Source organism: Scardinius erythrophthalmus (genome assembly GCF_964197995.2).
Source record: "Scardinius erythrophthalmus genome assembly, chromosome: 19".
Lineage (NCBI taxonomy): Eukaryota > Metazoa > Chordata > Actinopteri > Cypriniformes > Leuciscidae > Scardinius > Scardinius erythrophthalmus.
This window is the reverse complement of record NC_138239.1, coordinates 12413212-12440911: the sequence shown is the minus strand read 5'-3', so window position 1 is coordinate 12440911 and position 27700 is coordinate 12413212. Positions and strand designations below refer to the sequence as shown.

At 38.1% G+C, this 27700-nt stretch overlaps 2 protein-coding genes across 6 annotated transcripts; one reads left to right on the top strand and one right to left on the bottom strand.

Moving 5' to 3' along the window:
- rpap1 (RNA polymerase II associated protein 1) lies at positions 1 to 24713 on the bottom strand. Of its 5 annotated transcripts, none has more exons than XM_081394380.1 (25): positions 24659 to 24713; positions 19113 to 19322; positions 18777 to 18919; positions 18605 to 18697; positions 18333 to 18522; positions 18092 to 18250; positions 16258 to 16470; positions 15514 to 15629; positions 14954 to 15052; positions 14686 to 14787; positions 13875 to 14042; positions 13614 to 13793; positions 13389 to 13523; positions 12017 to 12187; positions 11519 to 11676; positions 11243 to 11413; positions 10425 to 10620; positions 9044 to 9153; positions 7827 to 8022; positions 7589 to 7735; positions 6550 to 6692; positions 3769 to 4531; positions 1618 to 1794; positions 374 to 430; positions 1 to 249 (listed from the first exon to the last, which is right to left on the bottom strand). In XM_081394380.1, the coding sequence occupies exons 2-25, from the start codon at positions 19291 to 19293 to the stop codon at positions 100 to 102; spliced, it is 4218 nt and encodes a 1405-aa protein (XP_081250506.1). In that variant the 5' UTR covers positions 19294 to 19322; positions 24659 to 24713; the 3' UTR covers positions 1 to 99. The 5 variants fall into 5 exon arrangements, 4 of the variants coding, with proteins under 4 accessions (XP_081250506.1, XP_081250505.1, XP_081250504.1 ...); XM_081394379.1 differs by lacking the exon at positions 24659 to 24713 and adding an exon at positions 19407 to 19543 and having other exon boundaries at positions 19113 to 19302; XM_081394378.1 differs by lacking the exon at positions 24659 to 24713 and adding an exon at positions 19407 to 19542.
- On the top strand, positions 20470 to 27466 carry LOC308707747 (transmembrane protein 151B; the record flags this gene model as incomplete). Its single annotated transcript, XM_081394382.1, has 2 exons — positions 20470 to 20574; positions 25916 to 27466. The coding sequence occupies 2 exons, from the start codon at positions 20470 to 20472 to the stop codon at positions 27464 to 27466; spliced, it is 1656 nt and encodes a 551-aa protein (XP_081250508.1).
- Between the last annotated feature and the right edge of the window lie 234 nt (positions 27467 to 27700).

Here is a 27700-nt window from a genome sequence, read left to right as displayed (position 1 = left end):
CACGAGAAACCAAAAATTTATTTTAAAGTCTATTGTTGTCATTTGTCCCTAACAAGCTAAAAATCGCAGATATATTAGGATGGTAGCTCACAAATCACACTATGGAACCAGGAGTTTTCCTTTCTGTACAGTTCCTACAATGCTTTCCAACCTGCGGGCACGAATGCAGGGCAGCTGTTCATAAGTGCTGAAGCCCAGCTCTGAATTTTGCTGGGGCTGCCAAAAAAGAAGAAGGTGGTTCTTCAACACCTGGAGCAAAAAAAAACAACAACACCAGGAAAGGTGAGCAATCAAGAGAGAAATATAATGGAGATAAAAGTAGCTCCTGGAAATGGAAGCTCTCTTTAAAGTAGAGGTGAGTGGCTGATGGTACCTCATCTGTCATGTAGTAGGTCTTTCTAAGCAGGCTCCGACGTGCCGCTTCCACCTCCTGCAGAGAATGAAAGTCAGGATGGTCATCACTCACAGCAAAATGACAAAATAAGACAGCTAAGAGACCATCTATCACACTTGCTTCACTCTTCTGACATATTTCAAACCCAACCACTCCATTTAGGATTATGTGACAGACAACTTGCATATATAATTTATAGTTTTCCCCAGAGGAAACATTTGCATAAATTTGCTTGACTTGATGACTTAAATTTGTGTATTTTCCTCATATTAAGCCATTATATGGCTCCTGAAAACTAGGAATATAATCCACAAGTCATTTTTTTTTTAACTTGAGAGTCTTTGGTCACTATTCACATTCAGTGTATGGAAAGAGCAGCTTAAATATTCTGCTAAAGGTCTTTTTATGCTCCGTTTAAGACAGTCAGTCATATGGCTTTGTAATGTTGTAAAAAACAATGAAAATGAAGATTGAATTTTCATTTTTGGAACTAGCAAGAAGTAAATTCTTGCTTTTTTTGTGACACTGGTCTTGCTCAGTGTTGTGATTTTTAACTAAAACTAAAACTATTAAAAATCCTTTTAGGTAACTAAAATTAAGCTGAAATAAAATATGATATACCTTTTAGATGAAAAAATAAAGGGTGTGTTCACCCTTTCAAAAAAGAAAATGATACATTTAGTCCTGATTTGCTAGCATTTACACTATCATTTTTAACACTGAACCTAAAGATATAAATCAAGAAAAAAAAAAACAGCTTTTATGGAGTATATTTTGAAACAGAACTTGTCGAACATCCAAAACAATGCTGTGTGCTGGACTAATGCCTGCTATATGTGCGTACATATGATGGTATATGATGGAGCTGACAACTCGGGAAGAACTTATAAAATGTGTAAGAATAAATGTGTTAAAACAGCGACAGGAATCCCTCCATCACACACAAACGAAAATCTGCTGCGAGGAGACGCGGTTCTGATGCCTGTTATGGGTAACATCGCGCCTAAGATGAGAAAAAACAGGTTTGCTTGAGCATTCTGTCCTTTTTAGGGTCGCAGCTTGTGACACGTCCTGTTTTTGGTTTGATTACATGTCTTTGCTCTGTGTTGCGTTCATATTTCAGTCAAACCGCACCAGAGCTCTTTATAATCAATTATAATCAAACCCACCCTTAAATGAAATAATACTAAAATAACACGGGTCTTGATGCCCTTGTAGTTTACCTCTGCCACTGCATCCTGGGAGAAGATAAAAGCATTGAGATGGGCAACAGCCACTGCATAAAGTACAGGACACCAGTTCCTCTTCAGAGCTCCTGTTACTAGTGCTCGAAAGTACAGCCGCAACAGAGGCAGGGAGTCCTCCATGGGGGACGTGAACTTCTCCAGTGGAACAGGCAGCTGTAAAGGACAAACAAATCAAATTTCAGCTGGAGACGGTCTTAACTGCTTCACAAAAGTCATTTACAGTTTAGTCATATATCTAGCACATATATATCTATGGATAAGCTCTGAAATGGCTTAAAGGAGAACTCCGGTCAATTTTAACATTGAGCTCATTTTTTTGTACATTTGGAGTGCTGTCAATACAGAGAACAACGACAAAAATCGGTGTTGCCTACACCGAGTTATTCTATTTTTAAAATTTGCACCCTGTTGACTTCAATGGGGCAAGTACTAAACCTGCTTTTAGCCTCTTAACATCCTTGATGTGTCATTACAAGTGCACAGAAAATGTGAGTGATTCCTTCTGAGTGAACACGAGTGAATCTGACTGCAGTAGATGTGAAAGATATGTATAAAAATGATGTTATTTAAGCTAGCGCAAATACCTGTGTTTACATCCTGTTTTTGGTTGAAGTCCAAAGTAGTCGATTGCCGAGTTTAGGTTTAGTTACCTATGATCACGCGCGTGAACTCGGCAACCCATTGAAGTCAACGGTGCAAATTTTAAAAATAGAATAACTTGGTGTAGGCAACACCGATTTTTGTCGTTGTTCTCTGGATTGACAGCACTCCAAATGTACAAAAAAATGTTAAAATTGACCGGAGTTCTCCTTTAAAAGGGCGTTTTATCTTCAGTCAGAACAGCCATTATTTCAACCAAACAGCCACTGTCAAGTATTTTTTTTTAATGTTTAATGCTATTTAGTCGAGGAAAAAAAATATTATACATTTAGAGTAGGCAAAAATAAATTATGTAGTTTTACTTTGTCGCAAAACTTCTGTGACTCTTTGAATTCAGTATAGTTTCGAATTACAAAAAGTTGAATAAGTAAATACAATAAAATCACTTTCTTTTATATGCAGTAGAATAACAATACATGGTAATAAACATTATTATATTTGTATAATATAGGTCACCATGAAATCAAGATTTTTTTAATTAAATATTGCAGTATTTATTATAAATGATTTATCCATGAACTATCATTTTTTAAATTCATGCGCCCTCGTAATTTTTTAATTAGTAAATAGAATTCCTGTAAGACTTTCGTTCATCTTCGAAACACAAATGAAGATGTTTTTGATGAAATCTGAGTGTTTTCTGTCCTTCCTTTGACAGCCTTTTTGGGTGAACTAACCCTTTAATCAAAATAACTACTCACAAATACATCTCTCATTTTCTCTAATGGCATGCGCACTAGCGCAAGGGTAGGTGGGACAATAAATTCTCCCCTCCAGCAACCTTTCACTCACATGAGGTCGCAGCAATAGCAAAAAACAATAAAGAAACGTGCGTGACGCCGCTGACAGGCTAGGATGCCGGTCCGCTATTCCCCTCAGTTGCTTAGGCCTAGAGAGGATGAGACGCCGGACCCCACCCCTTACCTGGACCCATCCTAACTGATCACTGCCTGTCCTTCACGACTCCCCGGCACGATGAGGACACCAGATCCCTTGATTATTTGGACATTATTTTTTTTGACATTTTATGTTTTATTTCTGTTAAATAAAAGCCTCTCCGAGGCCTGACGCCACACAACCACTGTGTCTGTCCTTTGCTCCTCCCACAACAATAGGCAGTCTACAACTATTTTAGCAAATTTAAATGGGAAAATAAAACATGCATTAAAATACTAGCAATTCTCAAAATGTTTCCTAATTTTATATTGGCAGCAAAATAACAGTGAACGAACTATTCACCACTCATATCATGTCCATTCATATTTGGTAGATCCTAAGCAAACAAATTGGTGAACTCAAGTAGACTTTTCCAACTCAAATCATCGGATGACCTTGTGAACTGCACTTCAATGATCAAATCTTAGTCTGAATTGGATCACTGCTTCATGATTTGCAATGAGAAAACAACTCATGTTTCCATTATGTCTGTCCTGCACGTAAAACACTTGATGAAAAGAAACCCCTTACCTGCTGTAGCGAGACCCCCAGCGATCGCAGCATTCCCACATGTTCACCAAACACAGCCAGCCTCATGGTGACACTGTAGCGCCGCTGTAGAGGCAAAAGCATGAAGCAGCCAAAGAGCAGGTCACCGAATGACACAGCCTCATACTGCGCCAGTAAAGCCGAGTATAAATCATGAAACGAAGCCAGGCCAGGTGGAGCTGAGCCCAGATCCAGCGCCTCAAGCTGGGCTGGCCGTGTTAGTCTGCGAAACAGCGCCCAAGTAAGCTCTTGCACAGGTCGTTCCAGGAAGAGGTCACTGGAGCACAGAAAGACACAGGCTAGCCGGGCTAACTTAGCCACTGGTGGCACAGCCTTGAGCGCTTGCTCCCTCCAGCTCTCCAGCACAAGCAGCCATTGAAGGCAGTGAGTGGCTGACTGTACAGACCCTGCTGGAAGAGACTCGACCTGCTGCCCACCGCCAGCTGACTGTCCCGTTCGCTCATAGAGACTGATGAGCGGTAAGAAGGGCCAGTCGGAAGGCAGCGAGGGGCCAGTAAGCTCAGGTAGAAGATGAGATCTGACGAAAGGGTTTCTGCCGAGGTACCGGTCACGGGATGAAAGGACAGAGGGTTCCATGTATGCAAGGTGGGTGAGGTAGCAACCGCGGATGGAGGGCAAATGATGAAGAGCGTCACGTAGCAGGGCACCAACGGCAGGTGAAGTCCTCTCCTTGAGCTGCAACTCAGCCAACGCGGCCACCTCTGGTTCACCACAACCACCCTCCCTAACAAGGAAAAGAATAGAATTATTACTAAATTAATCTATATTACATACTTAAAACTAAAAACATTTAATTCGCATAACAGAATTTTTTTTTTAATTAATTAATTTATATATATATATATATATATATATATATATATATATATATATATATATATATATATATATATACACACACACACACACACACACACATAACAACAAAAATAATACCAAAAAATATTAATAAAACATACATGCACAACAGTTACAAAGTTTGGGGTTGGTAATATTTGTTAATGTTTTAAAGTTGTTTCTTGTGCACACTATTTATTTGATAAAACTAAGAATAATTTTTTTTTTGATATTGATCAAAAATACAATAAAACAGAATATTGTTAAATATTATTACATTAAAATGATATATTATCTAAAAAATTATAACCTTTTTCTATTGCTGAATTTATCCCCCTCCCCTTCTCTTACTGAACCCAAATGTTTAAAGAGTAGTGTAAAATATAAGAATAAAATACTGTAGATAAACACAAAATGAAACATTCACCAATACATATAAAAAATATATAACTAAAAACAACAACTGTCGACTGTCCATGGAAAAATCCGCTCCATCCAGTCAGAAATGTGCAGTTTGCTGCTCTCTTGTGAATATGATGTCATACTACAGCTTGATAAACATTTAACATTGCAAGAACACAAATTAACTATAAATGTATTTATAGCATGTCTGAGACTCTACTGAAATGCAGAAACATCTGAACACAAACAGTACACAATCAGAACGATGAACAATAACATGCAGCCAAATCTAAATACGCAGCCAAGACCTGATCAATTTCCCAATGAGTTTCAGCTCTTATCTTGGTACAGTTAATGAAACAAAGCCTGTCTTAGTGGCACATGTCTGAAGAGGTTCAAGAATAATAATACTATCATTTCACATCAAAGCAACATAAAATATATAATCATAGATTACCAAGATAAAATAAAATAAAATAAATTGCATCCTAGAGACCCTCTGATCTGTAGGCACTTACACAAATTCTTACAGTCAGTTAAGATTAAACAAAATGAGGCTCTTGGCTCTTTTTCTTTCTTTCTTTGCTTAGTCTGAATTCTAAGCATAGTGACATTTGTAATGACAATAAACATGCAAAAAATATGAAATGTGAACTGGTGTCAAGGTGATTTTTAGAGGAAGTATGAAGTCTAGTGCCAAGCATCTGAATATTTGTGGGAACCATGTGAATATTATTTTGTGAATACAATGTAAGAGACAAATTACAATCAAACTAAAGCCCTATTTGCACAGGATAAGTATTACCTGGCGACCTCTAGTCAATTTGTAATAATTGCGGAGGTTGTCTGTGATCTTAATCCCGTGTGAATCGGCCATGTCTGTAATTTGTAAAGTAAAAATTCCCCCGCAAATGACCTACCATATTTCGCCGAACACGGAGGTCCTGTTATAATCTTAGTCCCGTGCAAATCGGCATCTCTGTGATTTGGCGGGGTCGTTTATAATTTTTTCAAGGTTTTTGTTTCCTGTGTGCTTTTTTATCCATCTTTCGCGAAGAATGGAGGCTGCGTTGGAGTGTTTTGATAGTATTTTGGGTGCTGGGTCATATCGCTATACACCATACAGCTATACAATTTGCAGAAAGAGAAAGCTGAAAACCATCAGAAGAGCAAAAACAATGTTTAGATGGAGATGAATTACATGTATAGCAGCATGTGGTAAGGAACATTCTTCTGTTTATGATATATCATACAGCTAGACCTATAATAACAAGACATTTCCAAGCAATAGCCTATTGACATCATATCCAGGAGATAAGTCTTGTAAATTTGAGTAAAATCATAGGCTTCGCTTATCCCGTGCGAATGCACCACATGAAATTCAGATGTGGGTGGGTAATTTCTAATCACACGTGGTCCCCAGATAATACTAATCCAGTGCGAATAGGGCTTAAGACTGCAAGGGAGATGAGAGCTTGCGGCAAAGCTTCATCAGATACTTACGGAAGGAGGCTGTGGCTGAAAGTCAAGGCAGACATGAGTTCATGTGCCAAGTATTCACTGCCAGGCAGCAGCCAAGACAATAAAGCCAAAGATACTTGGTGGAACAAGAAAGCGTGTTTGGCCACCTCTGGGTCAACTGGAACCTAAAGATCATTAAATCACAGAATAAAACAGGGTTCCTATTTCAAACTTCACATTTCAGTTCCTATCTCAGTGTTTCAAAATTCCATTCATTTCCAGAATCAAATCTCCAAACCTGTCTGTTGATTTTTCAGACGTGTTTAACATAAATGGTTCATACAGCATTATTTTCAGCATTATATTTGGTATATAGGACAGTAATCTGTAAATATTTGTATTTTCTTGATTTTCTCAAAGGTGATAACATGCACTTATAAGACGTGAATAACCCTAAAATAACCAAGTATAGTCTGATTTCAGTGATTGTTTGGTCCTTTATCTGTTACTGGTTTGAGTGGCATGAGAGTAAACATTATTTTAGTGAAGTTCAAAATAGACTCGCTTATGGTAAAGACAAACAGTTTTGCGTAATGAAAATGTGCACCTTGAATTCATTCAGTCATGTTTGACCACTAAACTTTTGCAATGAAAACACTCTGCTTGTATGATAATTGTTTTAAATAAATTCTTAATTTTATATTTTAGAAAACTGAATAATGATAACACAATATTCCGTTTTATTTGTTCCATACTTATCCAGACCTGGAAATTACTAAAAATCAAATTCCATACTTTTCCAAACTTCATAGGAACCCTGATAAATGCATTATGCATTACATTTCAATTTGTTTTAATAATTAATCCAGCACATTTAAGTTTTAAACCCATTTTTCAGGTCAGCTTAATTAAACAATATATTTCATTCATTAAGCAAAGAAATTAAAACATTTTTTTTCTATATAAAAATATTTAAAATATTTTATACAATATAATAATATTATATTTCATTTGTAAATGATATCAGTATGCATAATATGTATGCAAATGCTGTTTTGTTAAATGCAGAGGTTGCAGTTACCAGCTTGTGAGCCAGTCTGAGCAGTAGATACAGCAGGTGGTGCTCATGGCGCAAAATCCAGGCGCTCATGTGAGAAACAGAGGGCATGGCTCCGATACAAGACCGCAGATAAGCCAGTACAGCGTCAGAGAGGATGAGATGACTGAACTGATAAGAGACAGAGAAAGAAATTTGCCACGAATTTAAAAAAACGCAGCATTTTTTCAGATCTATAAAAGTTTAGCCATAGTGAATTTACCTTGTGAATTAAGCCCTTGTGGATGGAGGTGACGGTGTTCAGCAGGTATAGGAGGGCGGTAGGGAGGGACAGAGGGGAGTTGGGTCCTGCTATCGTGCTGGAGGACATCAGCCTTGAGCAGAACAGGCCTGGCAGACTGGGGACGACCTCCCCACCAGGGGCACTCAGCCCGGGGTTACAGATCACAGAGCTGGACCTGCAGGAGATCATATTATGTTCCATTTATGCAAGATCTATTATTTTTGTATGGCTCAAAATGATCACTGTAACCTACAACATAAGCCCAGGCATCTCCTTTATTCATTTACTTATATCAAATGCTATATTAAATGGCAAAAATAATAAATACAAAAAAAATCTTCTTACAACATTATTGTATAATTTATGTACAATAATTATAATTTAATTCAGGGAATATAATTCACTTGATTCTTCAAGTGAACACACTTTTAAAGGAAAGATCAATATATCTGAAAACATCTGTTGCAATCTAAGTCATATATTAGTAATTCTATTGTACAATACCACCAAAAAAATAAAGTCAGTATAATTTTAAAATGATTAATATTTAACTAATATTACTAAACCATTTCACATTTTTTATTTTATTAATATTACATTTTATTGTTGTTATTGTTGTATTTAACATTGTTAATGCAACTATTGGCGCTTTTCCATTACCAGTACCAGCTCGACTCGACTCGACTCGCTTTTCGCTCCATTTTCCATCGCAGATAGTACCTCCAAAATAGTACCTGGTCGCCATAGCGACGCCGCAGGAAACTGCCGTGACGTAATCTTCTACGGGACACACACCCGCTACCCACACACACAGGACAATGGAGGAAATCGCGTCTGGCGTGTGCAATGATGACGCAGTGAATAGTGACGATTCTCTCTGACCAATCAGCAGTCTGCCGTGTTTTCACGTCACATTTTAGTATCGCCTCAGCTCACTCAGAACCTCGCCGGAGGTGATACAAAAAAAAGTACCTGGAAGCAGGTACAGGTACAACTTTTACACAGTGGAAAACCAAACAAAGGCGAGTCGAGTCGAGTTGGTACTGTGTAGTGGAAAAGCGCCATATAATTGATCAGTTTTTTTTTTATAAAGCTTAATACCTGGTTTGTTTATAAAAATTAATAAAAAAATATGGTATACAGTAAACGATGTGGTTACTCTCAGAACACTAAAGTAAAATAACAGATCACCCTACCTGAAGCTGCTGGCCATATTTTGCATGGTCTGATGGGATATCAGGGGCAGAAGCACGTCTGAAGTTAGTGACTCTAGTTCCTGTAGACACTGTACCGGCTGGAAAGAGCTCTGACAAATGAATCAAGATTAATCACGTTACATATGCAAATGATGGTAATTATTTAAAGTATCTGTATATAATAGGATCATTTGCATAAAAAGCTTCAGTTAGCACAACTAAATTTTGATATATTCTAAAGGGATCAAATAAATATGAGGAAAAAAAAAAGTGAATCAATGGCACTCAATCTGCAGTGTAACATAAAAATATTTTTTTTGGTGAAGAAACATTATCAGCAACTATTTTGTGCAGGCAGCATCATCTTGCCTTGAGGGAACTGACTGAATACGCTGAATAAATCTCATATTTTGGGGTTTCTCACACCAGGAGCATTGATTCAGGGCAGTATCCACTTTGCATCTTAGAGATGAGTTCATGTTTTATGTATCATTCATGAATCTATTGCTGAACTTTTCAAAGCATTTAAAGGGGTCATGACAAATAATTTTAATATTTTCCCTGAGGTTCCCTCAAAGAAACCTTCACTCGAACCCTCTGTCTGAAACGGTCCAATTTTAGGGGGCGGCTCCTGACTGCTTAATCTTTCAACAAAAGTTTCTTTGCAAACTCTCCATTACTCTTTGCCTCGTTTACAAAATGAAAGCTCCGAACAACCATACAATCCTCTGACGCCATCCGGGACGCCAATAAAATAAATCATCCACTTGTTTCCGACCCTGGGGTCTTTCTAAAGTCTGTACAGAGATGCAAACCAGCTGTTTAAAATGGAAACAAAGCCAAAGTTCTTTCACGCTTCCACTTTTCACACTGATCCTGTTGTCAACGGACTCAAGTTCGTGGAACTGATGTACTCTATGTAAAAAACTGAATGTGCATCTGTATACCATATCCAGTGTAGACAGCGACAGTGATTATAATGGGTTCTGTTTGCTTTTGACGTGACGCTCACAATCAGTGTAGGCAAATGTCAGCTGTTAAGCGACTGAATGCCAGTGGGCGGAGCCTATGGTGTGATGATGTATTCATCGATGCCTTGCTCTGGAGGCAGTCATATGCAAATGTATTTGCCTGTATGACATCACAGATGCCACAATAATAATAAAAAAGATCTCATGTCATGACCCCTTTAAATAAATGTAAAAATAAATAAATGTAATTTGTGTAATTGTGGCTAAAAAAAAAAAAAAAACTTTAGGAATATGCCTGTTTTATAAATACATAAGAGTAAAATAGAAAAGGCTGTTTTTTAAAATGACATTGTCAGTGAGACTGGTGTGACACTGGCTTTGATTGTTATTTCATTCTTATAAATACCTACTTGCACACAGAGCTGTGAATAATACGCCTCCACGTAGAGCAAGTAGGATGGAAGCAGAATCAGAGCACTTGACATTTGAGCCGAGCCATCGAGTGCTCTCACACAGCCCTTGAGAGAGCTAATGACAGTGGGCTGGAGACCCGTCACATGACTCCACAGAACAGGAGGAGGTGGAGGACACTCTGTACCCTGAGCACTGTCGATACACACATCCAAACAGCTAAGACCATATCCAAAATGTATGGCAAACATTAAATGCAATATTATAATAAGACAAAAACAGTGGCACAAATTTCTCTTAATAAACATTAAAACAGTGGTTAATCCTACCAAGAGACGAACTGTAAAAGTCAATCAAATAATCATAAACCTCTTTATGGTTATTTTTAAGGAACTCATGGAATTGCTTAAAGGGATAGTTCACTTCAAAATGAAAATTCTGTCATCATTTACTCGCCCACAAGTTGTTTCAAACCTGTATGAGTTTCTTTCTTCTGTTGAAAACAAAAGAAGATATTTTGAAGAATGTCGGTAACCAGACAGTTGATGTACCCAAATGACTTCCATAGTAGGAAAAAAAAAATTCTATGGAAGTCAATGGGGTACATCAACTGTTTGGTTACCGACATTCTTCAAAATATCTTTTGTGTTCAGCAGAAGAAAGAAATTCATACAGGTTTGATTGTATTAGGTTATTACAATATTATTATTATTATATAAATATTGTTATTTTTAATTTATGTAATGTGCAATTGTTCAGACATTTGGACATGCCAGGAATAACATATCCTAAAAGTCTAAGAGCCTAAGAGTCTCACCTGACAAGGTCTCTCTGCAGTTCTTCATGACACCCTGCCGTTTGAGTGACCTGAGTAAGCAGCACCAGCAGAGCTCTGATTCGGTCCAGCTCCAGAGACAGCACGGCTTCAGACGAAGCACACGGCCGGTTCCCAGCCTGCAACCTCTTCACCAGCACAGGATACAGATCCCTGGAACCACATCACCACAATCAGATGCTTTCAATACATCCCTAAACATCTCCCTATTTGTCAAAACCATCATCATTTGAAAGGGAAGTGAATGATCACACTCACGTGTAAAGACTGCAAGCCTGTCCGTAGCCGGCAGCAACTGCGAACAACCTCAGAGCCTCTGTAGTGCAGCGAAGAGCTTCACCTGCTTCCAGCAACATCTCTGATGGATCCACAACCACAAAACGTGACAAAAGCTCCTTTCCTCCAAGAGAGTTCAGCTAAGAGACACAAGATAATTAGGGCCATGCTTTGACTTTAAGATACATTTCATACTAAAATGTACAATTTCAGTGTATTAGAACTTTGCTTATTTAAGGAAAACCATCCAGATTTGACATCCAAATAGCATTGTAGCCCATGGCAAGACCATATATACACATTTCAGCACAACACTATGGTTTGACATCTGAGTTGGAGACCTGTCACATCTTTTAATAAGCATCATACTCATTTACAAAAGAGGGTGGGAGTCCTATCAATCTTGCAATAAGTATCATAATCATTTACAATTGGTGGGAACTTGACACTGTTAACCTATGCTATTCAGGGAATACTCACTATTCTAGCACAAGCATGCCTCCCTGCACTTGCTAAAACACGAAGCAGCTTCATCATTAAAGCAACAGGAAGCCCATACAAAGAAGATGGAGCCTGGGAGACGGCAGGAGTCCAGGAGCAGGGAAGAAACTCAGAAATCACAGTCTCCATCAGGCGTGGGCAGTTCAAGATCTGACAAAAAAAAAAAAAGGTTTGCATTTCAATAAAAAATCTGACACAGGTCACAAATTCTTGCACATGTGTAAACAAACACAAAAATCCGTACAAGATCTGGCTTTTTCGCATCCACTTCCAAATGTGGTTTTAAATCAGGTATAGATTTGATATATATTTGTCTAAACATGTATATCTAATTCCCCTTCGAATTCCAAGCCACCACAAGGCGACGGCCTGTATGCGCTCGCATGTAAGAAATTGCATGCACACAGAAACATTCATGAGCACAGAAACTGTTTTTCATATATTTTATATGTATGTATGTATGTATGTATGTATGAATGAATGAATATAAATTATATTTTATATATAAATCTAAATATTTTGTATATAAATAACACATTTTTCTTATATACATGAATGTGAGTTTTTTATATACAAATTAATCATACACCGTACACACACGTATATTATGTAAACACAAACTTTTATTTTGCATGTGATTAATCCTTTCACAGCCCTACACAATCTCTCTTTCTCTCGTTAATTAATTAGAATTCATTCAACTTTATTTCACTTCAGAATTCTAGATCTAATAAACCATAGATAAATAACAAACAAAAATTACTGTTATTTTCTGGCCTACATCCCTTCAGTCAGATTTTGCATGCAAACATCCATGACAGCTTTTAACATATCCATTCTGGCAGGTAATCATGGTACCACCCGAAATTATTTTATTTGCACGGCCACCTGAGGGTCAACCGTGTCGCATTGTAAAGCGATCACCAACAAAATCATTTTAGGCAGGGATTCATGTGAACAGATATCGGATACAAGTAAACTAAACTTGAACAGGCGGGACAAATATTTGGATATGGTCAAAAGATCAGATCTGTGCGGTGTAAACATCACCTTAAATGAAACTTAAACAAGGATTAGAAATCTTGCCTTGGCAACTAATTGAAATAAAATAAGTACTAAAATTTCTAAAACTAAACAAAATTAGAACTAAATATAGCTAAACAGAAACATTTTAGAAAAATAAAAATGTCAAAAGGATATATGACTAAAACTTACATGAATGAAAACTGAAAATATTCTAATTCAAGTTATTAATAAATATGATTCTAGGCCGGGAATAAAAAAAATGTAAAAAATTGTCACGATATATAAGTAACAATAAAATAACAGTGGTGGTTCAGAATTCAGTTACCTGTGTGGCGGCAGCGGTCGAGTGGCGAGCGATTCTGATCAGAACCTCCAGGATATCAAGAACAACTCGGGGGGAGGGCCGCAGCACCTCCAGGATGTAGCGCAGTCGAGGAAGTCCCTGCATCCTCAGAAAGCCCTGATGACAACACACAAATTTCAGGAATCCTGCATAATTGAGAGCCGCTACTAACTTTGCAGAAAGAGAGCAATCTTTGAGCCCAGTTACCTTGACAACATCCTGCCTAGCAACATCATGATCCGTTTTCTTTTCTTCTTTTTCCTTTGCCGTTTCTTTTAAGGCCTCATCCAAGCCTTCATCTTCATCATCCTCATCCTCCTGAGCAGTTGGCAGCAAAGGAAATGTTGCCATCCCAAGCAGCCATGAGAAGGCATTATCCAAGCACTCCTAGGATGAGAGAAATCAGAACTGTTGTGGTTCCTTATTCCCAAAAGTGCATATATAATACGCGAGATGATCGTCTCTTACTTCATCATCGGATGAAACCAGCAGAGCTCGCAAGGCATGCACCGCTGCTGACATCACACCCTCCACACCGTCATCCAGAGAGAAACGCAGAAGGAAGAGGAGTCCAGCATCCAGTAAAGAAGACAAGACGCTGCCCTTCAGAGAGGAAGAGTACTCACCAGCACGGGCCTGATGGAGAACACAAGCGTACAGTGTTAATAAGAGACAAAATATTACGATGGATGAATTTTTGTTAAAAATTAACTATTTAAATGAGACAATAGTACATATGTTAAGCCTATTACAGGCATTTATATTTTAGACCGGGCAGGATAGTTTTTGTGGGAAATTGCATACATATTCTTCCGCAAAAAGCTTGCAGTTTTATTTTTGAACTGCTAGAGGGACAAAAGTTACATAGTGTACCTTTAACAACGCAAAATATTTTAGTAAGCAAATTGTTACTTTATTGAACAAGAGAAAGTGTCCAATAAAAGGGTTACCAAGATAAAGTGAGTAGTATTCTGTTGATCATGTGATCTCAACATGTCTTTATCCATGAGGAGATTTGCTACATACAAAATAATATTAGTTTTAATCAGGCTGCCACTATGACTAGAGTCTTCATCTCATTTGGGTTTAGATCATTTAAAACATTTTTCAAAAGTACTTTTTTTTTTTAAGTCAATTTTTTAATGATGGGAAAAAGAGAGAATCCAGCATTTACCCTCTTTAATAACAGTGTTTGTGAAATCAAATCTACTGCGATCTAATAGCTTTTCACATCATCTCAATGAACTGTTTGTGTTTTAATTTTTTAATGTTGGTTTACTTTGGTCAGGACATTAGCGAGAGTGCTGACGGCCAGATTGCGCTGTTGGTTGAGCTGACTGCGAGAGAGGAGGAAAAGCTCTTGCAGTGAATATCCAGCCAGCTGGAACAGAGGAGAGAGAGAAAATTATAGATATTATTACACATATATGACAGATGTACACGTCTGCATTTGACTAATACAAACATCTTTTAAAAGAAGTACTGGCATCAGTTCTATTTCCAGTCTAAAAACAATGCAATAGATGAATTTAGCTGAAGCAACTCACCTCTGGCTCCTCTCCATGGTGATGCAGGCCCAAATGGGTGGGCAAGTCTTTGGTGGCTGGGATGAGAGTGCCAGCGAAATCAAAACGTGCTTGCATAGCCTGAAAATGTAATAAAGCATTTATACAAACAAGAACACAGAATACCAGAGAACAATTTCATTTATCTCATTAAAGTCGGTATAAAATGAAATTGAACTATTTTCTAAATGCATGTTGATTCTGTTGTAAACATTTCATCCATGCATGTTTCAGTTGTTACTTTTTTTTCTGGCCTTCATCATAGCTGACAGTGAAATGACAGACTTCTCTCTGGTGAAAAAGCACATCCCTTTCTTATAAATTACTGCAAGCTCATATTCAGATCTACTGTCATTCAATCAACAACCGATGGTCAACCGAACTTTTCACTGGGATGTCTCTCACAATAGAGATCCTTTATGTGCATAGCGCAGATATTCCAGGATTAGTTAAAGTATGTGCCAAAGCTTAATACTAAGGGTTTGGGTTTTTGGAAAAAGTACAACTAATTAAACCACCTTTGTAGGTTTCATGGTTTGTACCTTTTTGGTGCTGAGCCTACTGGGTGCAGGAAGGTCTCTAGTCCATTCCAGTTTATCTAGCTCCACCTTGTTCATGTGAAGCCATTCCTTCTGTGGCTTGATGGGCAACTCCTCCTCTGCAAAAAATAAAAGACCAATATTATGAATGATAAATATTAATAAGCAACAAAAAAATTGACTTTCAGTTATTTAAAAAGCCTATTCACATGTATATTAACAAACGCATACCACATGCTGACGGCAGTGTAACTAGGGAAGAACTGTTCTCTGGACGGTAACCTCTGATGTGCTTCATCCATAAATGTCATTGAGTTCCTCTTATCTCTATTACCTTAAAACAAATTGGTGCTTGCTCTGGCTAACTCTGCTCTAATCAGACTAATTGAAATTGATGCATCTGCCTTAGCATGCTGGGCTCACAGCTTAGCTGGACAGATCTGCAAAGTGTACAGTCCAGAATATGTGTGGCCAGTTCCAAGCTCATGGTGAATAAAGAACTGGAAACCATCCAGCTGCACTTGTGCTGACAAGATTGAGAAGACCCAGTCCAGTACATTAGCTTTAGTTTCTAATGCTGTATGCATGCAGACTAGTCCAAATACCCAATTCAGCCATCTTCATGAGTAGCATTTGTCAAATAAACCACAAATATGTAAGTTTACCTTGTCTTTACAACATTTCGTCACAATGCAAATGGTATATTATGTGATCTGTTGCTGCTAAATGAGCTCTGAAATCACTTACCTGTAATTGGAGGCTGAACTACAAGCTGATTCTCATCTTCCTCATAATCCTCCATGGTATCCCTTTGAGATTCCGGAGCTTTTATTGTGTGGTCTAACTCTGTAGAAGTGCTATTAGGTGGAAAGTCTTCTTTTTGCACAGGCTTGGATGATGACTCAGATCCTGGTGTTCTCTGTGCCTTCCGAGATCTCACAAAGTCCACTAATCTAGGGTCTAACATAATGCAACAATGTGAGGTCTAAAACTCTTAAATAAATGAAAAGAATACAATCAATAAAACAAAATTAAGAAAATGGTCAGTGAAGGGGTGCTTAAATTACAAAAAAAAAAAAACACTGATCAACCTCAGGAGGTCAGAATATGGGTGGATTTTATTAAATATTTATTTTATATGACATTTGCAACCCTGTTACTAAAATATGGGACATTTTCTGGCAACAAACATTAATACTACTGTTTTCAAGTTTTTGAAAGAAGTCTCTTTTGTTCACCAAAGCTGCTTTTAATTGATCAAAAATTTAATAAATTTATATAATGGCAATGCTGAATTTTCAGCATCATTACTCTAGTCTTCAGTGTCACATGATCCTTCATTCTAATATGCTAATTTACTGCTCAAGAATCATTAATCATTCTTCTCTATCGCTGTGCTGCTAAACATTTTATATTTCGTATCAGGATTTGAATATAATAGAAAGTAAAAAAAAAAACCAGCATTATTTTAGATATAATTTTTTATAACATAGTAAATGTCTTTACTGTCACTTTTGGTAAACTGGATGCATGATAAAAGTATAACTTTCTTTAAAAACAAAAACTTCAAATTACAATAATTGAGAAGACTAGCTTGTCAAGGAACTAAATAATATATATTTTAGGTGTGTAACTGTTCTCCACCCACGGATCGGCATACTATTGCACCGTGGTTCATCTTAAATCTCACGACGCATCTATAATATGGTTTGTTGAAAGTAACAACGCTTAAAACAGACAGACAGAGTTCGGCTAGTGTATGCATTCTGGCTTCCCAAAACATTACAACAGCGATGGTCAAAAAACGAGGACAAAACAGTCACTCTTTGTAAAATTTGTTCATTACAAGTGCTGTATTCTCTAATATGACCAGTCATTCACGCCATCATCACCCGAGTATTGCACATGTTGCTATCTGTGTTTAAACTAAAATCATTTAAGCCTTGCCAATTTAAACATTCAAGCACAAGAAGACACATGCAAATATTGATTCCTCTTTCAACGGAAAAAAATTCTGTCAACATGCCCGTCTTGGCGAGTATCCTAGCAAACATAGTAGGTTACTTAGATGAACGTAAACAGTCGAGAAAGACAACGCATGTGTTCAGTATTAGTGTATTGGATCCATGCATTATGTCTTAAAGTGACAGCAGCCTAACATTCCTGATGTTTGTGCTTTTAATGTTACTCAGACAACAAAAGACAAGGAAAACACTCTTAATCTGTAATGTTATTTTACATTTGATTACTTTATTCAATTTCTGTACCTGAAAATTACTGTTAGATAGCAAAACAATAACCTGAAAAGCACTTTTTATTTTATTTGTATCTTTGCTCTATTGTACTTATTATTGCTGTTGCTTGCAGTTTGATTATTTGTTTTTATTTTATTTTTTATTTGACAGTAGTCAGTTTTCTCCTGAATATAGCCCATGCTGAACCACATACATATATATTACTTACAAAGAAAAAATGACCATATACAATACTATATAACAGATTTGAATGGTTGATCCAGCCGAATACAACAATACATTGTACACTTCACTTTGTGTAAAAACTAAGAAGGTATTGAGCTCACCGAGCTGAGCTAGCAGCTTCCTCTGTTCCTCCAGTATCTCACTCTGGGACATCGCCTGCAACCTTGCCTGATTCTCCTCATGGATTTTCATTGTCTCCATGGCACTATTTGCAATCGCAAGTCCTTGACCTGAAAGTAGCAAGGGGCCACCAACACGGTCTATAACAGAACCACACACATAAACCATGAATGCTTTAGTTAGCCGTGACAAACTTTCTGGAATGTGATAGCGCTCACTCACCCATAACATCTGATTCAGGTCGCTCAGTCTCCATGCTCTCCAGTGGTGAGAAGCCCACATGTCTAGATGCAGAAGACTGATCTCTAGTCTCTGAACCATTTAAAGACTGAACATCTTCATTCTTAGACCTCTGTGCTGCAATTTGACGTGCAAAAATACTTTTTCTACCTCTAGGAGCTCTTTCCTGCCCCTATGTCCAGTAAAAAAAAAGGCATAAACATCAGGCAAGAGAAATGAATTAAGGATTTTGTGCATGTATAATGTTTTCTCACCTCACTTTCCACCACAGATCTACGTAAGACTTTAGGGAAAGCAGTGCCTGTGATACACGGGAGCAACACAGGCACTGCACTCGTGTCCCTCTCCTGTTAGGAAGAAGATATAACCAATAAGCATGGCATTATGTTATCATTCAATCAAACAGTAGACTTTAATATAACTCACAATGATCCTGGAGAGAACAGCACTGATATGGGTATCATGTCTGTCCAGTCGCTCTTCTGGGCCCTCATCTTCAAAACGCACCCGCTCCTGTTTAAAACGTGACTTCTTTGCAGGGGTCAAGGTGGGAATCTCATCTGGAAGATCTGAAGGTGCAGACACTAATTTCAGCCCAAAGCTAGTGGTAACACTATAGAATAATAGTTTATTTTACACAAAACAAAATCAGCCTGATCCTATGAATGCAGGTCTAATGAAACTCATCATTAAATCTGTGTATGAAAATATTATGAGATGAGATTCAATAACTGCCAGAGAGCTCAGATCTTTCAACCTTACCTTCAATAGTCACAACATCTCTGTGATTTCCCTGCTCATGTGCACCAGCAGCAGCGTCTCCTCTGCGTTTATCAGGGCGCTTCACTACAGTGACAGTGGACTGACCGCCCGCCGCCAGAAGCTCTTGCTGCTCCCGGAGCAGATCCGCCTCGCTGTCTGTGGACTTGGGACGCCGCAACATCCCAAACTCCTGAATTAATACAAGGGCGTCTAATGTTTCAGAGAAGAGTGTCAGGACTAATACCGACTCAGCATTTACCCCTTAAATTTGCATCTTGTACTTCACTGACTTACAGTCTTAATGTGTATTGCTTAATGTCCTGTAGCCAGGAAGATCGTTCGTGCCACGATCCTCTGTCAGCTTTTTGGATGAATATGAATGTACTTGTACTCTAAACACATGAGGAGTTTACAAACGTGCCTCAACTTCCGGGTTAAGCGTAACCATTACAAAATAAAAGCCCTTTCGGTTTAAGAGGTTTTTTTTTGTCTTTAAATAAAATATCGCATCGTTATTAAAAAATATAAAAACATAATTTAACATAAAATAATAAATTGTATTCTATTGTATTTTCTTACTATTCTTTTTATTTACATTACTGAAATTTAAGTATGTGTTTCCCTATCACTACTATAAATTATATTATATTATATTATTATTAAAAATACATCATCTAATAAATATATCAGGCACAAAGCTATTTAACCAAACCTGGTTTTGGGTGATTGGAATTGTTTTTGTTTTTTAATTAAATTAAAAATTATATTTGAGCAATAATATCTTAAGAGAAGCTATTACAGCTACTGTCTTAAAGTCCATGTCTAGGCTATATCACTACCTTCCCATTCTGTACACTTAGGCAATTTATTTATGTAGGCTAGATATGTTCATCATCAGTGAAGTTCATATATTAGCAAGAAATTAACTTTCAATAAAATAATTTATTCCGTATAAAATGCTTAATATAAAGTAAGTTTGAAATTAGTTCCATTAATGTTCGTGTTGAATATATCTTCACAGACCTTATTTGTTACAAACATAGCAATATCGTGCATTTCAGTGAGTTTACACATAAACCAAAGAACCAGTTTCGGTCTCCATCTATAAGTCTTAGAAGAGCCGTTCTCGGTTTTTCTCTCTCTCTTTCTCTCTCTCCGTGTCCTCCGCAGTCTCCCCGCGGTCTCCGCCCCCCCAGTCTGCCTGATTGGGAACACCCAGAGCGGGATCCCCGGCGTTCCTGGCATCCATCCCAAACACTGCACAGCCGGGCAAAACAACGTCCTAAAGCGTGTTTCATTGAGAAAGGCGGAGTATTGCAGATAACATATTTGACTGCAATGTTACACCTGCCGCAGGATGTTGTCTCTAGATCTGGAAACTGACACTACTGCGGAGGACACAGCGCCAAGCTCCCCCGATGGTGGCGCGGAGACACCGGCCAGTCTCGATGTGCTGGAAGAGGTATTATGAGATGAGTCTTATGACTGCCATCAGTACTGTTTGTATCATAGTCATGGAGGAGAGGGATTTCTGCATTATATCCCCGGGTAGACTGTAATTGTCTTATTGTGGTTTGACTTCTTCCAGTAAAAGGCTGGTCCACAGTATGTCTGAGATTGAAAAAATGTCATCGTAAATTAAACTCACTTATAAAAGAAACTGTGTTTAAAGTGATACCTTTAAAATGTATCTGCTTCCAATTGATGCTTATGGTTACGTTATGGTGCACAAGTTATTGATAATCATCCTATAATAAAAGTTCTTTGAAAGAGATCGTCGACTGCAGATCAGTAATAAACCCATAGGATGCTATACTTATCTGATTTAGTCAGTATGGTTTATACTGGTAGGAGAATGTTTGAGACACTGTGGTAGCCTATATTAAAATCAGTGCTGCTGCTTGATTCCATAATGACAATTTTGACAAGACTTCACAGTCACAAGGACAAACGTAGACTTAATTTTAGGAAGTGCATTTGTATTTTACATCAGGAGTATAGCTCTAAATGCGTTATAAATGTCTAAATGTGTTATATTCATTGCACTCAGCCACGCTTTATATGATTTGTGTATTGATTAACACCTCTGCTGTAATTATGGAACTGCAGTTAAGGAAAAGATGCCTGTTACTGTAGCTTGAGAATCACCATCACCGGGGGAGTTAGAGCAGTTTTTGATTTTTTTTCGATTTAATGTTTTTTTTTAAACCTTTAATATATAGGCTAACACACTAAAAAGTCTGGGACTGATGCTGAGTCTGCATCTCTGGGTGCATATGGTCTTGTGAAGCATTCTGGCATGGCCTGCAAGTTCTGTGAATGTCCATTGGCTTTCAAACAAATCCTGCTTGCTGGAACTCAGAACTGTGATTTGCTTTTTTTTCTTGAAAAATTACATTTGAACTTGTATGTTGATTGTATTTTCAGGATGGTAAAATTTAAACAAAATAAATATTATTGAATTATTAAATGTATATATATATATATATATATATATATATATATATATAGAGAGAGAGAGAGAGAGAGAGAGAGAGAGAGAGAGAGAGAGAGAGAGAGAGAGAGAGAGAGAGAGAGAGAGAGAGAGAGAGAGAGAGAGAGAGAGAGAGAGAGAGAGAGAGAGAGAGAGAGAGAGAGAGAGAGAGAGAGAGAGAGAGAGAGAGAGAGAGAGAGAGAGGCTAATTCTATGTGCAGGATAATTAATATACTTTAATAATTACATTTAATAATATGTTATTTAATAAAACCAAAATGAGATTTCAAGTAGGTTGGTGAAGGAATGTTTGTTGTTTTTTATGTAAATCTTGATGAAATCTATATACTTTTATTTTTTTTTTAGGGATCACCAGATGAGCAGTTGCTTCAAATTAAACTTACAGTAATTTCTTTAGACCAACTGACAAACAAAATCAGTGCTCCCACATTCGGTATTCTTGAAGTCATTATCAAGTTTTAGCTGTAATCTGCTTTTGCATCTTAAATCATAACCATATTATGTCCAAAGTTTCACTTATCCCAGAGCAGTGAGTATACGAGCAGTTTTTCTAGAGTATGCTTTTGAATGGATGACTGTTAGCTCTGTGAGAGTATTCTCTTTCATGCTGGATTTCCATTATTGATGTTGCACCTCACTCTTCTCTCTTTAAAAGCCTTTCAACCCTTATAAATATCAGAAGTGGTATTAGCTGCTGAAATGTACATAGACTTTCTAGACAACATACATTCTCAACTCATACAAATATTGAGCATTAAACAGTTTTTTTTTACGCTAAACACAAACTTCTCAGATTTTTGATCAGTTCACTTAACTAAAAGTAGACTATTATGGTATTTATAATAGCTGTAATTTCAGTATAGCTCACTTGTACCATTTGAGTGAGATTCAAGCTCACAATTACAAGCAAAGTCCTTTCCCACTTCTGTGCATTACTAAAGAACTGTATCACGTTCAGATTTAGCACACAAAAAAAGCATTGCTGAGCCACTCTCCTGCAGGTTTCGAATTTAAAAAAAATTAAAAGAAATTGATGGATTTTGTCTGGCATTGATTGAAGACTCAAGACAAAGTGGCAATGACATCCACCATGTTTTGTTTTAACTGACCATTGCTTGGATACACAGGGCCCTATGATTTTCATGATGAGGAAAAGAAAAATGTAATCACAAAATTGAATTACCTGCAAAATGGTCAAATGGTTAACTAGTCTAAAGCAAGTGAGAGCTTGTTTTAGGCTTAATAGACATTATCTTGAGACTTTGTGCCAGGATGTACTGTAAGTAATTAAGTCTGAACTGAGGGATTGCTACAAATCCTCAGTCTTGTCAGGCCCCACTTTCTCACATAGATCTATATCCCTCTAGTCATGTTCAGGGTTCACTCTTAGTGCGTTGTCTGCACTTTGTTTGAATTAGACTCAAATGAAACCATTTAAACTTATTTTATTTTTATTAGAAGTGTATAGGACAAGGTATAGGACATTTAAGATGAGCACAAGATGCACTGGAGAGCTAAGGCACTGTTATTTTATTATTTATATATTATTATAGTATTTATTATTATTTCAAATAAGTTTTTTTTTATTTTAGATTAGGTTTTACTCATTTTGTGCTTTTGACATTGTTATTACTTTTTTATTTATAAATTATTTATATTTGGCTCAGATTTTTTATTTCAGTTTTATTTTAAGTAGAGCCCGACCGATATGGATTTTTGGGCACCGATGCCGATACCGATAAAAAAAAGCCAGATACCGATATATCGGCCGATATTATTTATGTGTATATTATAATACAGTAGCAATATTATTTATGTGTATTATATTACAGTAAGTTTGGACACACTTTACAATTGGTGTGTACAAACTTTTGATGGGTACTAGAGCCCGACTGATAAAGGATTTTGAAGGCTGATACCGGTACAAATATTTGTTGGTTTTAAAATCCGATATTCCGATATATAGGACGATATTTTTTATTTTCTTTTTCAGAAACGCGCATCAAAACATTAACAAATTTCCCTAACATTAGTTATTTGTAGTTATTTATGAGTTTTAACTAAAATAATATGATAATGCATTTTAAAAAGAAACTTGTTTCTTTTATTGTCACAACAGAACAGAGGAACATCAAAATATATTAAAGTTCTGATAAATAAAATGTATAAAAATACAAACTTAGGATTTTTTTTAAGACTAAACGTTTAGTCCTTTGAACAAAAACAACAATTTCACATTCAAATTGACAACAAATTCAAATTGTCATAATTTACTCTCTCAAGTTGTTTTTTTCTTCTGTTGAAAATAAGTTATTTGGATGAATGTGGGTAACCAAACAGTTGATGTACCCCAGTGACTTCTATAGTATATTTTTCTCCTTTGGAAGTCAATGGGGACCAGCTACTGTTTGGTTACCCACATTCTTCAAACTAGTAATATTAGAAAAATATTAGAAGGAAATTAATACAGTTGGAACAACATTAGAGTGCCTGTAAATAATGAGATAATTTTTATTATTGGGTGAACTATCCCTTTAAGGACAAGCGGCAATGTGTTTACAATTGCTACTGTCTGTTTAAGAGCTGAGCATGACACGTCTAATGTACACGCATTTGACAAGCGGACAACCGACATTGTTTATGTAAATCTTGTGTGTATTTAACAGTATTAGCACAATAATACTCGAAAGATAACTTAGTCCAGTATCCAGGCCTGGTACTAGAAAGGCTTTTAGTGCATGTGAGCTTCACATGTACGCGCTGAGAAACGCACACGTTAGAACAGCGCATCAGCATTTAAAATTAAATGTTTAACCGACAAAGCATTAAAGCACATGCACATTATGAACTTTTGTGAACTGCAGTGTTAACATTTTATGTGAATATAGCCTACGTCGCGTTGTTCCGCTTCACTCTCGGCTTATTTAACCGCAGCAAAACTGGACATGAGTCACGAATTTTGTCATCCTTATTTGAGTTAAGAGAACTGATAGGGATGTTCTTTTAATTGTTATTCAAGCAATGTATGTCTCGTGAGTCATTACCAACTCACCATGAACACACTTCACCGATGATCTCACTCGCGGTTCTCTCTGCCCGACTCGGGCTGGATCAGCAGGTTACTGAATGTGTGGCGCGTTATACACGAGTGTTGGCAACAGGGATGGTGTAGAGTGCCCTCTGGTGGACAAACTATACAACGGCAACACTCATAACATGGTTGAAGGGTGTTTCGTCCGTTTTTATTTTATTTTTGAAATATTAATTTATCGGCCGTTATAAATGCCGATACCGATAGTTTTGAAAATGCCTAATATCGGCCGATAATATCGGCCTGCCGATATATCGGTCGGGCTCTAATTTTAAGTAATTTTAGTACTTCAGCTTAAATTTATGTCACTTAGTTGGCATGGCAACATTTCTAATTTTTAAGTTGTAGGGTTTCATATGATAATTTATATTTTATTTGATTTCAGCTTTATTTCAATTACCGAAAATGAGTTTTAAAAGGTACAGTAAGCGATTTCTGAGAAACGCTGTTGAAAGTGGATTGGACCGAGCACCAAAACACACACTTGAAGCCAATCAGCAGTAAGGGGCGTATACACTCATTAGGATGGAGGTGCCCGTGTTGCATTGCGGGTTAGGCTACGTTCGAAATCGCATACTCTCTTGAGTAGGTACTTATTGTGAATAAGTAGTCTAATTACTTCACGACCGCTAAAAAAGTATGTTCTAATATAGTATGAACGTGTGTAATATGAATATAATCTGGATGTACTACATTCGCCATGTTGTCTTTATCATGTGACCTACCAGCGTCAGTTACATTGCTTCACTGCCATTCATAAATCCTCTCCCGTGGCCTCATGGGATAGTAAAGTGTCCATCGAATGCACACTTCAGAATCTCGCCGGAAGAAGTATGCCAACTCTTTTGACTACTATGAATTCGGACATACTGCTTTGTCACATATTGGTTTTCAACTACTATGTTGGTAGTGGGGAAGTATGCGATATCGGATGCAGCCTTAGTGAATTTGGGGGTGGAGCTATCAAGATAGGAGTGTGATCCTTTCGGTGATTTCAAAAATCAGCAGCGTTTCTCAGAAATCACTTTAGTAGTTTTAGTTTTAACTATAACACTGATGTGAGGAAATATGATCCTCTCGTACATTATCATTGTCTTTAATAAGTGAGACTAAATCTCTGATGGTTTTATTCATTACCTCTTGTTTTCTCATTCACAGCAAGTCCGTGTGCCTTACAATATGCTAATTACTCTTTATCTTTCTTATTACTCCTTGTAGCAATGGCCAATAAAGCAGTCCCTGAGTGCCTCTATGTGCCGTGAGACACACTGGCGTTGCCTTCTCCTTTCCTTGCTCATGTATAGCTGCCTGGGTGCCGTGGCCTGGTGTCAGCTCACCCAGGTCACCAAGCTGAGCTTCGATTCCTCCAGTACTTCCCTCACAGCCTCAATGAACTCTCTTAGAGGAGGTCGCTCCATGATATACCACGATAGCCCTTGCTCTGACGGTTATGTGTACATCCCCTTGGCCTTCCTGCTCATGCTCTACTCTGTTTACCTTATGGAGTGCTGGCACTGTCGGGCCCGCAGCGAGTTGCAGTGCAAGGCCAACGTTGAGAGCGTGTACGAAAGGGTTCTGCGCATGCGTCAAGCCCGACCGTGCGTCTGGTGGAAAGCCATCAGTTACCATTTTGTACGTAGGAGTCGACAAGTAACGCGTTACAGGAATGGAGATGCCTACACGACCACGCAGGTTTTTCATGAGCGTGTTAACACGCATGTGGCGGAGGGCGAATTCGACTACAGCCGCTGCGGAATGAGAGATGTCTCCCGAAATTTGCGCGGACTGGAGGGTCACGCAGCGACGAGATTGCATTTCTCCAAGTGCTTCAGCTTCGCAGGAGCGGGTCCTGAAAATTCATACCTCAACCAGCGAGCCAGGTTCTTCTCAGAAATCGAGGGTTTGGACGACTACATGGAAGCCCGCGAAGGCATGCTTCTGAAGAACGTCGACTTTAAAGAGCACCTCATCGCTTATGTGGATCCCGACCAACTGCCTTGGTACACCTCGCGGGTCACCTTCTGGATAGCGGCTCTCCTCATGCTCTCCTGGCCACTGCGAGTGCTGATCGAGTACCGGACGGCGTTTGTACACTACCAAGTCGAGAAACACTTCGGACTAGAGTATAGCAACAACAGCCCGTCTCCAGAGGCTGATGCCACCGTGATGAACACTCGCTATGGCCTTCCAAGAGTAGAAACGGTGGATAGTACGGAGCTGGAATGGCACATTCGTTCAAACCGCCAGCTTATACCCAGCTACTCGGAAGCCATGCTGATGAACCTGGGCGTTTCTGGGTCAAACCACAGAGACAGCATTTCCTCCAACCGCTTGCTGTTGGACAGCTGCTCAACGCAGAGCTACGGGACGTTGGTGCAGAACTGTGAGCACTGTTGCCAAGAAGGCGGCGACCGAAGACGGCCGACGATCAGCTCTAGCTGTTCCTCCATCTTTTCTCGCCACACCTTCCACTCCCGTTTGTCCCTGGACACCTCGCACTTCTCGTTGTGCCGCATGTATGGCTCCAGGCGCACTATGGGACTGTGGAGAAGCCGTAGTAGTACTCTTACAGAGCGCTGCTGCCCTGATGAGCAGTGCTGCAGGTCTTACACCAGTCAGCTTGCCCTTAATGACAGCCCGCCGAATTACCAAGACGCTCGCTTCTTCCCAGTCCTCATAGTACATCGGCCTGAGGGCTGTGGGGACTCCTCAGAGGTGAGGAGTTATTATGTTCGTAGAGACTCCTGTTGTGTGGAGACGTCGGTTTAAAGTGTCTTGAACTTGTCAAGATGACTATTTCAGTGATAGAAAAGGTTCGTTAAACATCATTATTTGCACTACGCAGAAAGTGGGCTTGATGGCTATGTCATTCAGAGGAATTGCTTGACGTCGAACTGATGAAGTGTATTCTCATGAAATGTATCTTGCTCTAAAAGCTAACACTTGCTAAATTATAAATGTGGCATATTCAGTGCAGCATTGAATACTGTTTTGTTTACATTT

What these genes read in the sequence shown, in the direction of transcription:
- rpap1 (XM_081394380.1), bottom strand. Translation starts at nt 19,293, where the DNA reads ATGTTGCGGCGTCCCAAGTCCACAGACAGCGAGGCGGATCTGCTCCGG. An exon ending in ACCATGGAGAGGAGCCAGAG is followed by an intron (nt 14,788 to 14,953) that starts GTGAGTTGCTTC and finishes CCTCTGTTCCAG; the next exon opens with CTGGCTGGATATTCACTGCA. An exon ending in TCAGACTGGCTCACAAGCTG is followed by an intron (nt 6,693 to 7,588) that starts GTAACTGCAACC and finishes AATGATCTTTAG; the next exon opens with GTTCCAGTTGACCCAGAGGT.